A 15698-nucleotide genomic window follows, 5' to 3' on the forward strand; every position below is an offset into this window, starting at 1 on the left:
ACCACTACCACCACCACTACCATCACTACCATCACTACCACCATCAGTACCACTACTACCACTACTACTATCACTACCACCACCACTACCATCACTACCACCACCACTACCATCAGTTCCTCATCCACGACTTCCACACCGCATCGAGACTCGCCTACTACAGAACTACCGGTAGCTACTAACACCTCTAATAACACCTCTACTAACACCATCACTACTACCATCACTACTAACACCTCTACTAACACCTCTACTAACACCTCTACTAACACCTCTAATAACACCTCTACTAACACCATCACTACTACCATCACTACTAACACCTCTACTAACACCTCTACTAACACCTCTACTAACACCTCTACTAACATTATCACAACAACCACCACTACTATCACTACTACTACCATCATCACTACCACCATCACTACTACCACCTCTACTACCACTACTACCACCATCCCTACCACCACCACTACCACCACTACCACCATCACTACCTCTACTACTACCTCTACCACCATCACTACTACCATCACTACTAATACCATCACTACCACCACTACCATCGTCACTACTACCACTACTACTACCACCACTACTACCACCACTACCATTATCACCACTACCACCACTACTACTATCACTACCATCACTACCATCACTACTTACCATCAGTACCACCATCACTACTACCATCACTACTACCATCACTACTATCACTACCACCTCTACTACTACCATCACTACTACCATCACTACCACCATCACTACCTCTACTACTACCTCTACCACCATCACTACCACCATCACTATCACTACCATCAATACCATCACTACCTCTACTATCACCACTACCACCACTACTACCATCACTAATACCACTACCACTATTACTACCATCACTACCACTACTAACACCATCACTACCACCACTACCACCATCACTACCACCACTTCCACCATCACTACCACTACCACCACTACTAATACCATCACTACCATCACCATCACTACCATCACTACCTCTACTACCACCACTACCATCGTCACTACTTACCACCACTACTACCATCACTACCACAGTACCACCACCACCACTACTACCATCACTACCATCACTACCACCATCACTACCATCACTACCACCATCACTACCATCACTACCACCACTACCACCACTAGTATCACTACCATCACTACCACCACTACCACCATCACTACCACCACTACCACCACTACCATCACTACCACCATCACTACCACCATCACTACCATCACTACCACTACCATCTCTCCCTGTCTCTCTGTCTCCCCGTGTCTCCCTGTCTCTCTGTCTCCCTGTGTCTCCCCGTGTCTCCCCGTGCCTCCCTGTCTCCCTGTGTCTGCCTGTGTCTCTGTCTCCCTGTGTCTCCCTGTGTCTCTGTGTCTCCCTGTGTCTCCCTGTGTCTCCCTGTGTCTCACTGTGTCTCCCTGTCTCCCTGTGTCTCACCAGGCTGGTACAATCGTCTGTACGTGATCTTCACGTTGAAGAGACACATTTACTTCTTCCTGTTACAGACCTACTTCCCTGTGTCTCCCTGTGTCTCCCTGTGTCTCACTGTGTCTCTCTGTGTCTCACTGTCTCCCTGTGTCTCCCTGTGTCTCACTGTCTCCCTGTGTCTCCCTGTGTGTCTCTGTGTCTCACCAGGCTGGTACAATCGACTCTCCGTGATCTTCACGTTGAGGAGACACATTCACTTCTTCCTGCTCCAGACCTACTTCCCTGTGTCTCCCTGTGTCTCCCTGTGTCTCTCTGTGTCTCCCTGTGTCTCACTGTCTCCCTGTGTCTCCATGTGTCTCCCTGTGTCTCTCTGTGTCTCAATGTGTCCCTGTGTCTCCCTGTGTCTCCCTGTCTCTCTGTGTCTCCCTGTGTCTCTGTCTCCCTGTGTCTCCCTGAGTCTCCCTGTGTCTCCCTGTGTCTCCCTGTGTCTCCCTGTGTGTCCCTGTGTCTCACCAGGCTGGTACAATCGACTGTACGTGATCTTCACGTTGAGGAGACACAGTCACTTCTTCCTGCTCCAGACTTACTTCCCTGTGTCTCCCTGTGTCTCCCTGTGTCTCACTGTGTCTCCCTGTGTCTCTCCCTGTCTCTCTGTGTCTCCCTGTGTCTCTGTGTGTCTCCCTGTGTCTCCCTGTGTCTCCCTGTATCCCTGTGTCTCCCTGTGTCTCCCTGTGTCTCACTGTGTCTCCCTGTCTCCCTGTGTCTCCCTGTGTCTCCCTGTGTCTCACTGTGTCTCCCTGTGTCTCTCTGTGTCTCCCTGTGTATCCCTGTCTCCCTGTGTCTCCCTGTGTCTCCCTGTGTTTCCCTGTGTCTCCCTGTGTCTCTTTGTCTTCCTGTATCTCCCTGTGTCTCACTGTCTCCCTGTGTCTCCCTGTTTCTCCCTGTGTCTCTGTGTCTCACTTTCTCCCTGTGTCTCCCTGTGTCTCTCTGTGTCTGCCTGTCTAACTGTGTCTCCCTGTGTCTCCCTGTGTCTCTGTGTCTCACTTTCTCCCTGTGTCTCCCTGTGTCTCCCCGTGTCTCTCTGTGTCTCCCTGTCTAACTGTGTCTCACTGTGTCTCCCTGTGTCTCCCTGTATCTCCCTGTGTCTCCCTGTGTCTCTTTGTCTCCCTGTGTCTCCCTGTGTCTCTCTGTGTCCCTGTGTGTCCCTGTCTCCCTGTTTCTCCCTGTGTCTCCCTGTGTCTCACCGTGTCCCTGTGTCTCCCTGTGTCTCCCTGTGTCTCACTGTCTCCCTGTGTCTCACTGTCTCCCTGTGTGTCCCTGTGTCTCACTGTCTCCCTGTGTGTCCCTGTGTTTCCCCAGGCTGGTACAATCGACTGTACGTGATCTTCACGTTGAGGAGACACAATCACTTCTTCCTGCTCCAGACTTACTACCCTGTGTCTCCCTGTGTCTCACTGTGTCTCCCTGTGTCTCCCTGTGTCTCACTGTGTCTCCCTGTGTCTCCCTGTGTGTCCCTGTGTCTCACTGTGTCTCACTGTCTCCCTGTGTGTCCCTGTGTGTCTCTGTGTCTCCATGTGTGTCCCTGTGTCTCACTGTGTCTCACTGTCTCCCTGTGTGTTCCTGTGTCTCACCAGGCTGGTACAATCGACTGTACGTGATCTTCACGTTGAGGAGACACATTCACTTCTTCCTGCTCCAGACGTACTTCCCTGTGTCTCCCTGTGTCTCCCTGTGTCTCTCTGTGTCCCTGTATGTCCCTGTGTCTCCCAGTGTCTCACTGTGTCTCCCTGTCTCTCCCTGTGTCTCCCTGTGTCTCACTGTCTTCCTGTGTCTCCCTGTGTCTCACTGTGTCTCCCTGTGTCTCTCTGTGTCCCTGTGTGTCCCTGTGTCTCACTGTCTCCCTGTGTCTCACCAGGCTGGTACAATCGTCTGTACGTGATCTTCACGTTGAGGAGACACATTCACTTCTTCCTGTTACAGACCTACTTCCCTTTGTCTCCCTGTGTCTCCCTGTGACTCACTGTGTCTCACTGTGTCTCCCTGTGACTCCCTGTCTCCCTGTGTCTCACTGTGTCTCTCCGTGTCTCCCTGTGTCTCCCTGTCTCCCTGTCTCTCCCTGTGTCTCCCTGTGTCTCCCTGTCTCCCGGTGTCTCCCTGTGTCTCCCCGTGTCACCCTGTGTCTCCCTGTGTCTCCCTGTCTCCCCGTGTCTCTCTGTGTCTCCCTGTGTCTCCCTGTCTCCCTGTGTCTCCATGTGTCTCACTGTGTCTCACTGTGTCTCCTTGTGTCTCCCTGTTTCTCCCTGTATCTCCCTGTCTCCCTGTGTCCCCCTCTCTCCCTGTGTCTCCCTGTCCCCCTGTGTACCCCTGTGTCTCCCTGTGTCTCCATGTGTCTCCCTGTTTCCCTGTGTCTCACTGTGTCTCCCTGTGTCTCACTGTCTCCCTGTGTCTCCCTGTGTCTCCCTGTCTCCCTGTCTCTCCCTGTGTCTCCCTGTGTCTCACCAGGCTGGTACAATCGTCTGTACGTGATCTTCACGTTGAGGAGACACATTCACTTATTCCTGCTCCAGACCTACTTCCCTGTGTCTCCCTGTGTCTCTCTGTGTCTCACTGTGTCTCTCTGTGTCTCTGTGTCTCACTGTGTCTCCCCGTGTCTCCCTGTGTCTCTCTGTGTCTTTTTTGTCTCCCTGTGTCTCACTGTGTGTCCCTGTGTCTCTGTGTCTCACTGTGTCTCCCCGTGTCTCACTGTGTCTCCCTGTGTCTCCCTGTGTATCTCTGTGTCTCTGTGTCTCACTGTGTCTCCCGTGTCTCCCTGTGTCTCTCTGTGTCTTTTTTGTCTCCCTGTGTCTCACTGTGTGTCCCTGTGTCTCCCTGTGTCTCCCTGTGTCTCCCTGTGTCTCTGTGTCTCCCTGTGTCTCTCTGTGTGTCCCTGTGTCTCCCTGTGTCTCCTGTGTCTCCCTGTGCCTCCCTGTGTCTGTCTGTCTCTCCCTGTGTCTCCCTGTCTCCCCGTGTCTCCCTGTGTCTCCCTTTGTCTCTCTGTGTCTCCTGTGTCTCCCTGTGTCTCCCTGTGTCTCTCTGTGTCTATCTATGTCTCCCTGTCTCTCCCTGTGTCTCCCTGTCTCTACCTGTGTCTCTCTCTGTCTCCCTGTGTCTCCTCGTGTCTAACTGTGTCTCACTGTGTCTCCCTGTGTCCCAGTGTCTCCCAGTGTCTCCTTGTGTCTCTCTGTGTCTCCCTGTGTCTCCCTGTGTCTCTCTGTGTCTCACTGTGTCTCCCTGCGTCTCCCTGTCTCCCTGTGTCTCCATGTGTCTCTCTGTGTCTCACTGTGTCTCCCTGTGTCTCACTGTCTCCCTGTGTCTCCCTGTCTCTCTGTGTCTCCCTGTGTCTCCCTGTCTCCCTGTGTCTCTCTGTCTCCCTGTGTCTCCCTGTGTCTCACTGTCTCCCTGTGTCTCCCTGTGTCCCTGTGTCTCACTGTGTCTCCCTGTGTCTCACTGTCTCCCTGTGTCTCCCTGTGTCTCACTGTCTCCCTGTGTCTCACTGTGTCTGACTGTGTTTCTCTGTGTCTCCCTGTGTCTCTCTGTGTCTCCCTGTGTCTCCCTGTCTCTCCCTGTGTCTCTCTGTTTCCATGTGTCTCCCAGCGTCTCCCTGTGTCTCTCTGTCTCCCTGTTTCTCCCTCTGTCTCCCTGTGTCTCTCTGTCTCCCTGTTTCTCCCTCTGTCTCCCTGTGTCTCCCTGTGTCTCACTGTCTCCCTGTGTCTCCCGGTGTCTCCCTGTGTCTCCCTGTCTCTCTGTGTCTCCCTGTGTCTCACTGTCTCCCTGTGTCTCTCTGTGTCTCCGTGTGTCTCCATTTGTCTCCCTGTGTCTCACTGTGTCTCCAAGTGTCTCACCAAGCTGGTACAATCGACTGTACGTGATCTTCACGTTGAGGAGACACATTCAATTCTTCCTGCTCCAGACCTACTTCCCCGTGTCTCCCTGTGTCTCTCTGTGTCTCTCTGTGTCTCTCTGTGTCTCCCTGTGTCTCTCTGTGTCTCTCTGTGTCTCCCTGTGTCTCACTGTCTCACTGTGTCCCTGTGTGTCCCTGTGTCTCACTGTCTCCCTGTGTCTCTCTGTGTCTCCCCGTGTCTCTCTGTGTCTCCCTGTGTCTCCCTGTGTCTCACTGTCTCACTGTGTCCCTGTGTGTCCCTGTGTCTCACTGTCTCCCTGTGTCTCCCTGTGTCTCTCTATCTCCTTGTGTCTCCCTGTGTCTCCCTGTGTCTCCCCGTGTCTCCCTGTGTCTCTCTGTGTCTCCCTGTGTCTCCCTGTCTCCCTGTGTCTCCCTGTGTCTCCCTGTGTGTCCCTGTGTCTCACTGTCTCCCTGTGTCTCACCAGGCTGGTACAATCGACTGTACGTGATCTTCACGTTGAGGAGACACAGTTACTTCTTCCTGCTCCAGACTTACTACCCTGTGTCTCCCTGTGTCTCACTGTGTCCATGTGTCTCCCTGTGTCTCACTGTCTCCCTGTGTCGCCCTTTGTCTCACTGTGTCTCACTGTGTCTCTCTGTGTCTCCCTGTGTCTCACTGTCTCCGCGTGTCTCCCTGTGTCTCACTGTCTCCCTGTGTTTCCCTGTGTCTCCCTGTGTGTCCCTGTGTCTCACTGTCTCCCTGTGTCTCCCTGTGTCTCCCTGTCTCTCTGTGTCTCCTTGTCTCTCCCTGTGTCTCCCTGTGTCCCCCTGTCTCCCTGTGTCTCCCTGTATCTCCCTGTGTCTCACTGTCTCCCTGTGTCACCCTGTGTCTCACCAGGCTGGTACAATCGACTGTACGTGATCTTCACGTTGAGGAGACACATTCACTTCTTCCTGCTCCAGACCTACTTCCCTGTGTCTCCCTGTGTCTCCCTGTGTCTCACTGTCTCCCTGTGTCTCCCTGTGTCTCCCTGTGTCTCACCAGGCTGGTACAATCGACTGTACGTGATCTTCACGTTGAGGAGACACATTCACTTCTTCCTGTTACAGACCTACTTCCCTGTGTCTCCCTGTGTCTCACTGTGTCTCACTGTGTCTCCCTGTGTCTCTCTGTCTCCCTGTGTCTCCCTGTGTCTCCCTCTGTCTCCCTTTGTCTCCCTGTGTCTCCCTGTGTCTCACTGTCTCCCTGTGTCTCCCTGTGTCTCCCTGTGTCTCACTGTCTCCCTGTGTCTCCCTGTGTCTCCTTCTGTCTCCCTGTGTCTCCCTGTGTCTCTCTGTGTCTCTCTGTGTCTCCCTGTGTCTCTCTGTGTCTGTCTCCCTGTGTCTCCCTGTGTCTCTCTGTGTCTCTCTGTGTCTCCCTGTGTCTGTCTCCCTGTGTCTCCCTGTGTCTCCCTGTGTCTCTCTGTCTCCATGTGTCTCCCTGTCTCCCTGTGTCGCCCTGTGTCTCACTTTGTCCCTGTGTCTCCCTGTGTCTCTCTGTGTCTCACTGTCTCCCTGTGTCTCCCTGTGTCTCACTGTGTCTCTCTGTGTCTCCCTGTGTCTCCCTGTGTCTCACTGTGTCTCACTGTCTCCCTGTGTCTCCCTGTGTCTCCCCAGGCTGGTACAATCGACTGTACGTGATCTTCACGTTGAGGAGACACAGTCACTTCTTCCTGCTCCAGACCTACTTCCCTGTGTCTCCCTGTGTCTCCCTGTGTCTCCCTGTGTCTCACTGTGTCTCCTTGTGTCTCACTATCTCCCTGTGTCTCCCTGTGTCTCCCTGTGTCTCCCTGTGTCTCTCTGAGTCTCCCTGTGTCTCACTGTCTCCCTGTGTCTCCCTGTGTCTCCGTGTCTCACTGTCTCCCCGTGTCTCCCTGTGTCTCACTGTGTCTCAATGTGTCTCCCTGTGTCTCTCTGTGTCTCCCTGTGTGTCACTGTGTCTCCCTGTGTGTTCCTGTGTCTCACCAGGCTGGTACAATCGACTGTACGTGATCTTCACGTTGAGGAGACACATTCACTTCTTCCTGCTCCAGACCTACTTCCCTGTGTCTCACTGTGTCTCACTGTGTCTCCCTGTGTCTCCCTGTGTCTCCCTGTGTGTCACTGTGTCTCACCAGGCTGGTACAATCGACTGTACGTGATCTTCACGTTGAGGAGACACATTCACTTCTTCCTGTTACAGACCTACTTCCCTGTGTCTCCCTGTGTCTCCCTGTGTCTCTCTGTGTCTCTCTGTGTCTCCCTGTGTCTCTCTGTGTCTCCCTGTGTCTCTCTGTGTCTCTCTGTGTCTCCCTGTGTCTCTCTGTGTCTCGCTGTCTCCCTGTGTCTCCCTGTGTCTCCCTGTGTCTCTCTGTGTCCCTGTGTGTCCCTGTGTCTCCCTGTGTCTCCCTGTGTCTCACCAGGCTGGTACAATCGACTGTACGTGATCTTCACGTTGAGGAGACACATTCACTTCTTCCTGTTACAGACCTACTTCCCTGTGTCTCTCTGTGTCTCTCTCTGTGTCTCTCTGTGTCTCCCTGTGTCTCACTGTGTCTCTGTGTCTCTCTGTGTCTCTCTGTGTCTCCCTGTGTCTCCCTGTGTCTCACTGTCTCCCTGTGTCTCCCTGTGTCTCCCTGTGTCTCACTGTCTCCCCGTGTCTCACTGTCTCCCTGTGTCTCCCTGTGTCTCCCTGTGTCTCCCTGTCTCCCCAGGCTGGTACAATCGACTGTACGTGATCTTCACGTTGAGGACACACATTCACTTCTTCCTGCTCCAGACCTACTTCCCTGTGTCTCCCTGTGTCTCACTGTGTCTCACTGTGTCTCCCTGTGTCTCTGTGTCTCAATGTGTCTCCCCTTGTCTCCCTGTGTCTCTCTGTGTCTTTTTTGTCTCCCTGTGTCTCACTGTGTCTCCCTGTGTCTCCCTGTGTCTCTCTGTCTCCCTGTGTCTCCCTGTGTCTCCCTGTGTCTCACTGTGTCTCACTGTGTCTCACTGTGTCTCCCTGTGTCTCTGTGTCTCCCTCTGTCTCCCCGTGTCTCTCTGTGTCTCCCTGTCTAACTGTGTCTCCCTGTGTCTCCCTGTGTCTCACTGTGTCTCCCTGTCTCCCTGTGTCTCACTGTCTCCCTGTGTCTCCCTGTGTCTCCCTGTGTCTCCCTGTGTCTCACTGTCTCCCTGTGTCTCCCTGTCTCCCTGTGTCTCCCTGTGTCTCCCTGTGTCTCACTGTCTCCCTGTGTCTCCCTGTGTCTCACTGTCTCCCTGTGTCTCCCTGTGCCTCCCTGTGTCTCACCAGGCTGGTACAATCGACTGTACGTGATCTTCACGTTGAGGAGACACATTCACTTATTCCTGTCCAGACCTACTTTCCTGTGTCTCACTGTGTCTCACTGTGTCTCCTTGTGTCTCCCCGTGTCTCCCTGTGTCTCCCTGTGTCCCTGTGTCTCCCTGTGTCTCACTGTGTCTAACTGTGTCTCCCTGTGCCTCACTGTGTCTCCCTGTCTCCCTGTGTCTCCCTGTGTCTTCCTGTGTCTCGCTGTGTCTCCCTGTGTCTCCCTGTGTCTCACTGTGTCTCCCTGTGTCTCCCTGTGTCTCACTGTGTCTCCCTGTGTCTCTCTGTGTCCCTGTGTGTTCCTGTGTCTCCCTGTGTCTCCCTGTGTCTCACTGTCTCCCTGTGTCTCCCTGTGTCTCTCTGTGTCTCACTGTGGCTCTCTTTGTCTCCCATGTTTTTCTGTGTCTGCCCGTGTCTCACTGTGTCTCCCTGTGTCTCACTGTCTCCCTGTGTCTCCCTGTGTCTCCTTGTTTCTCCCTGTGTCTCCCTGTGTCTCACTGTCTCCCTGTGTCTCCCTGTTTCTCCCTGTGTCTCCCTGTGTCTCCCTGTGTCTCACCAGGCTGGTACAATCGACTGTACGTGATCTTCACGTTGAGGAGACACATTCACTTCTTCCTGCTCCAGACCTACTTCCCTGTGTCTCACTGTGTCTCACTGTCTCCCTGTGTCTCCTTGTGTCTCCCTGTGTCTCACTGTCTCCCTGTGTCTCCCTGAGTCTCCCTGTGTCTCACTGTCTCCCTGTGTCTCCCTGTGTCTCCCTGTGTCTCCCTGTGTCTCACTGTGTCTCACTGTCTCCCTGTGTCTCCCTGTGTCTCCCTGTGTCTCTCTCTGTCCCTGTGTGTCCCTGTGTCTCCCTTTGTCTCCCTGTGTCTCTCTGTGTCCCTGTGTGTCCCTGTGTCTCCCAGTGTCTCCCTGTGTCTCACTGTCTCCCTGTGTCTCCCTGTGTCTCCCTGTGTCTCCCTGTGTCCCCCTGTCTCTTTGTGTCTCCCTGTGTCTCCCTGTGTCTCCCTGTGTGTCCCTGTGTCTCACTGTCTCACTGTGTCTCCCTGTCTCCCTGTGTCTCCCTGTGTCTCCCTGTGTGTCCCTGTGTCTCCCTGTGTCTCACTCTGTCTCACTGTCTCCCTGTGTCTCCCTGTGTCTCCCTGTGTCTCTCTGTGTCCCTGTGTGTCCCTGTGTCTCCCTGTGTCTCCCTGTGTCTCTCTGTGTCCCTGTGTGTCCCTGTGTCTCCCAGTGTCTCCCTGTGTCTCACTGTCTCCCTGTGTCTCCCTGTGTCTCCCTGTGTCCCCCTGTCTCCCTGTGTCTCCCTGTGTCTCCCTGTGTCTCCCTGTGTGTCCCTGTGTCTCACTGTCTCACTGTGTCTCCCTGTCTCCCTGTGTCTCCCTGTGTCTCCCTGTGTGTCCCTTTGTCTCCCTGTGTCTCCCTGTGTCTCTCTGTGTCCCTGTGTGTCCCTGTGTCTCCCAGTGTCTCCCTGTGTCTTCCTGTCTCTCTGTGTCTCCCTGTGTCTCCCTGTGTCTCCCTGTGTCTCACTGTCTCCCTGTGTCTCTCTGTGTCTCCCTATGTCTCCCCAGGCTGGTACAATCGACTGTACGTGATCTTCACGTTGAGGAGACACATTCATTTCTTCCTGTTACAGACCTACTTCCCTGTGTCTCCCTGTGTCTCCCTGTGTCCCTGTGTCTCCCTGTGTCCCCCTGTCTCCCTGTGTCTCCCTGTGTCTCCCTGTGTGTCCCTGTGTCTCACTGTCTCACTGTGTCTCCCTGTCTCCCTGTGTCTCCCTGTGTCTCCCTGTGTGTCCCTTTGTCTCCCTGTGTCTCCCTGTGTCTCTCTGTGTCCCTGTGTGTCCCTGTGTCTCCCAGTGTCTCCCTGTGTCTTCCTGTCTCTCTGTGTCTCCCTGTGTCTCCCTGTGTCTCCCTGTGTCTCACTGTCTCCCTGTGTCTCTCTGTGTCTCCCTATGTCTCCCCAGGCTGGTACAATCGACTGTACGTGATCTTCACGTTGAGGAGACACATTCATTTCTTCCTGTTACAGACCTACTTCCCTCTGTCTCCCTGTGTCTCCCTGTGTCCCTGTGTCTCCCTGTGTCTCCCAGTGTCTCACTGTGTCTCCCTGTCTCTCTCTGTGTCTCCCTGTGTCTCACTGTCTCCCTGTCTCCCTGTGTCTCACTGTGTCTCACTGTGTCTCCCTGTGTCTCACTGTGTCTCCTTGTGTCTCACTGTCTCCCTGTGTCTCCCTGTGTCTCCCTGTGTCTCCCTGTGTCTCACTGTCTCTCTGTCTCCCTGTGTCTCCCTGTGTCTCCCTGTGTCTCACTGTGTCTCCCTGTGTCTCCATGTGTCTCACTGTGTCTCCCTGTGTCTCACTGTCTCCCTGTGTCTCCCTGTGTCTCCCTGTCTCTCTGTGTCTCTCTGTGTCTCCCTGTGTTTACCTTTGTCTCACTGTCACCCTGTGTCTCACTGTCTCCCTGTGTCTCCCTGTGTCTCCCTGTCTCTCTGTGTCTCCCTGTGTCTCCCTGTCTCTCTGTGTCTCGCTGTGTCTCACTGTCTCTCTGTTTCTCTCTGTCTCCCTGTGTCTCCCTGTGTCTCACTGTGTCTCACTGTGTCTCACTGTCTCCTTGTGTCTCACTGTGTCCCTGTGTCTCCCTGTGTCTCACTGTCTCACTGTCTCCCTGTGTCTCCCTGTGTCTCCCCAGGCTGGTACAATCGACTGTACGTGATCTTCACGTTGAGGAGACACATTCACTTCTTCCTGCTCCAGACCTACTTCCCTGTGTCTCCCTGTGTCTCACTGTGTCTCACTGTGTCTCCCTGTGTCTCCCTGTGTCTCCCTGTGTCTCTCTGTCTCCCTGTGTGTCCCTGTGTCTCCCCAGGCTGGTACAATCGACTGTACGTGATCTTCACGTTGAGGAGACACAGTCACTTCTTCCTGCTCCAGACCTACTTCACTGTGTCTCCCTGTGTCTCCCTGTATCTCCCTGTGTCTCACTGTCTCCCTGTTTCTCCCTGTGTCTCCACGTGTCTCCCTGTGTCTCCCTGTGTCTCCCTGTGTCTCACTGTCTCCCTGTGTCTCCCTGTGTCTCACCAGGCCAGTACAATCGACTGTACGTGATCTTCACGTTGAGGAGACACATTCACTTCTTCCTGTTACAGACCTACTTCCCTGTGTCTCCCTGTTTCTCACTGTCTCCCTGTGTCTCTCTGTGTCTCCCTGTGTCTCACTGTGTCCCTGTGTCTCCCTGTGTCTCCCCAGGCTGGTACAATCGACTGTACGTGATCTTCACGTTGAGGAGACACATTCACTTCTTCCTGTTACAGACCTACTTCCCTGTGTCTCCCTGTGTCTCACTGTGTCTCCCTGTGTCTCTCTGTGTCTCCCTGTGTCTCCCTGTGTCCCTGTGTCTCCCTGTGTCTCACTGTGTCTCCCGGTGTCTCCCTGTGTCTCCCTGTGTCTCCCTGTGTCTCTCTGTGTCCCTGAGTCTCCCTGTGTCTCCCTGTGTTTCACCAGGCTGGTACAATCGTCTGTACGTGATCTTCACGTTGAGGAGACACATTCACTTCTTCCTGCTCCAGACCTACTTCCCTGTGTCTCCCTGTGTCTCACTGTGTCTCACTGTCTCCCTGTGTCTCTCTGTGTCTCACTGTGTCTCCCTGTGTGTCCCTGTGTCTCACTGTCTCCCTGTGTCTCTCTGTGTCTCACTGTGTCCCTGTGTCTCCCTGTGTCTCCCTGTGTCTCACTGTCTCCCTTTGTCTCCCTGTGTCTCCCCAGGCTGGTACAATCGACTGTACGTGATCTTCACGTTGAGGAGACACAGTCACTTCTTCCTGCTCCAGACCTACTTCCCTGTGTCTCCCTGTGTCTCCCTGTGTCTCACTGTCTCTCTCTGTCTCCCTTTTTCTCCCTGTGTCTCACTGTCTCCCTGTGTCTCACTGTCTACCTGTGTCTCACTGTCTCCCTGTGTCTCCCTGTGTCTCCCTGTGTCTCCCTGTGTCTCTCTGTGTCCCTGAGTCTCCCTGTGTCTCCCTGTGTTTCACCAGGCTGGTACAATCGACTGTACGTGATCTTCACGTTGAGGAGACACATTCACTTCTTCCTGCTCCAGACCTACTTCCCTGCGGCTCTGATGGTGATGCTGTCCTGGGTCTCCTTCTGGATCGACCGCAGAGCCGTGCCAGCACGAGTTCCACTTGGTACGGGGGGGGGGGTGGTGGGGGGGGGGTGGGTGGGTGGGTGGGTGAGTGGGTGGGTGAGTGGGGGGGTGGGTGAGTGGGGGGGTGAGTGGGGGGGTGGGTGAATGAGTGGGTGGGTGAGTGGGGGGGTGGGTGGGTGAGTGGGTGAGTGGGTGAGTGAGTGGATGAGTGAGTGAGTGGGTGAGTGGGTGGGGGGGTGAGTGGGTGAGTGGGTGGGTGAGTGGGTGGGTGAGTGAGTGGGTGAGTGGGTGGGTGAGTGGGGGGTTGAGTGGGTGGGTGGGTGAGTGGGTGGGTGGGTGAGTGGGTGAGTGAGTGGGTGGGTGAAATGGGTGAGTGGGTGGGTGGGTGAGTGGGTGGTGAGTGGTTGGGTGAGTGAGTGGTGAGTGGGGGAGTGGGTGGGTAGGGGGGTGAGTGGGGGGGTGGGTGGCTGAGTGGGTAGGTGAGTGGGTGACTTGGTGGGTGAGTAGGGGGGTGGGTGAGTGGGTGACTGGGTGGGTGGGTGGGTGACTGGGTGGGTGGGTGGGTGACTGGGTGGGTGGGTGGGTGACTGGGTGGGCTGGTGCGTGACTGGGTGGGTGTGTGGGTGACTGGGTGGGTGGGTGAGTGACTGACTGGATGGGTGGGTGAGCTGGTTGGCGCCCGCAACGTCTCCCCGCTCACCACCCAGACGCTCGCCACGGTGCACCCTCACCACGTGACCCTCCCCGCTCACCACCCAGACGCTCACCACGTGCACCCTCACCACTCACCACCCAAGACCCTCACCACGTGACCCTCCCCGCTCACCACCCAGACGCTCACCACGTGACCCCTCACCGCTCACCACCCAGACGCTCACCACGTGCACCCTCACCACGTGACCCTCCCCGCTCACCACCCAGACGATCGCCACGGTGCACCCTCACCACGTGCACCCTCACCACTCACCACCCAAGACCCTCACCACGTGCACCCTCCCCGCTCACCACCCAGACGCTCGCCACGTGCACCCTCACCACTCACCACCCAAGACCCTCACCACGTGCACCCTCCCCGCTCACCGCCCAGGCATCACCACGGTGCTCACCATGTCGACGATCATCACGGGCGTCAACGCGTCCATGCCTCGCGTCTCGTACGTGAAGGCGGTGGACGTCTACCTCTGGGCCAGCTTCGTCTTCGTCTTCCTCTCGGTCCTGGAGTACGCGGCCATCAACTACCTGAGCACCCCGAGCGCCAGCGCCGACGCCGCCGCCGCCGCCGCCGCCGCCGGCAACGCCGCCGGCCCCTTCACCGCCGTGGACACGGCGAAGGAGCAACTCTCGGTGAGGGAAGACGCGGACCCGGCGCCGAGACCCAGAGACTCAGCACTGAGAGCCACAGACTCAGCACTGAGAGCCACAGACTCAGCACTGAGACCCACAGACTCAGCACTGAGACCCACAGACTCAGCACTGAGACCCACGGACTCAGCACTGAGACCCACAGACTCATAGACTCAGCAATGAGACCCACAGACTCAGCACTGAGACCCACAGACTCATAGACTCAGCAATGAGACCCACAGACTCATAGACTCAGCACTGAGACCCACAGACTCAGCACTGAGACCCACAGACTCATAGACTCAACACTGAGACCCACAGACTCATAGACTCAGCACTGAGACCCACAGACTAAGCACTGAGACCCACAGACTCATAGACTCAGCAGTGAGACCCACAGACTCACAGATCATAGACTCAGCACTGAGACCCAAAGACTCATAGACTCAGCACTGAAACCCACAGACTCATAGACTCAACACTGAGACCCACAGACTCATAGACTCAGCACTGTGACCCACAGACTCATAGACTCAACACTGAGACCCACAGACTCATAGACTCAGCACTGAGACCCACAGACTCATAGACTCAACACTGAGACCCACAGACTCATAGACTCAGCAATGAGACCCACAGACTCATAGACTCAGCACTGAGACCCACAGACTCATAGACTCAGCACTGAGACCCACAGACTCATAGACTCAACTCTGAGACCCACAGACTCATAGACTCAGCACTGAGACCCACAGACTCATAGACTCAACACTGAGACCCACAGACTCATAGACTCAGCACTGAGACCCACAGACTCATAGACTCAGCACTGAGACCCACAGACTCATAGACTCAGCACTGAGACCCACAGACTCACAGACTCAACACTGAGACCCACAGACTCATAGACTCAGCACTGAGACCCACAGACTCATAGACTCAGCACTGAGACCCACAGACTCATAGACTCAACACAGAGACCCACAGACTCAGCGCTGAGACCCACAGACTCAGCGCTGAGACCCACAGACTCAGCACTGAGACCCACAGACTCAGCACTGAGACCCACAGACTCAGCACTGAGACCCACAGACTCAGCACTGAGACCCACAGACTCAGCACTGAGACCCACAGACTCAGCACTGAGACCCATAGACTCAGTCTTGAGACTCATAGACTCAGCACTGAGACCCACAGACTCACGGACTCATACACTCAACACTGAGACCCACAGACTCAGCACTGAGAGCCACAGACTCAGCACTGAGACCCACAGACTCAGCACTGAGACCCACAGACTCACAGACTCATAGACTCAACACTGAGACCCACAGACTCAGCACTGAGAGCCACAGACTCAGCACTGAGACCCACAGACTCAGCACTGAGACCCACAGACTCACAGACTCATAGACTCAACACTGAGACCCACAGACTCAACACTGAGACCCACAGACTCATAAACTCAGCACTGAGACCCACAGACTCAGCACTGAGACCCACA

The 15698-nt window shown here is 55.2% G+C and overlaps 1 protein-coding gene across 1 annotated transcript in view; it reads left to right on the forward strand.

Moving 5' to 3' along the window:
* The window catches only part of LOC116937925 (uncharacterized), a 209181-nt gene that overhangs the window by 68102 nt on the left and 125381 nt on the right, over positions 1–15698 (forward strand). The window contains exons 7-8 of the mRNA XM_076055901.1: positions 12738–12890; positions 13938–14194. Coding sequence (XP_075912016.1) covers positions 12738–12890; positions 13938–14194 — 410 coding nt within the window. The remainder of the gene's footprint in view (positions 1–12737; positions 12891–13937; positions 14195–15698) is intronic.

Source organism: Petromyzon marinus, chromosome 73 (assembly GCF_048934315.1).
Source record: "Petromyzon marinus isolate PM22_M1 ecotype Great Lakes invasive population chromosome 73, UKy_Petmar_22M1.pri1.0, whole genome shotgun sequence".
Taxonomy (NCBI): Eukaryota; Metazoa; Chordata; class Hyperoartia; order Petromyzontiformes; family Petromyzontidae; genus Petromyzon; species Petromyzon marinus.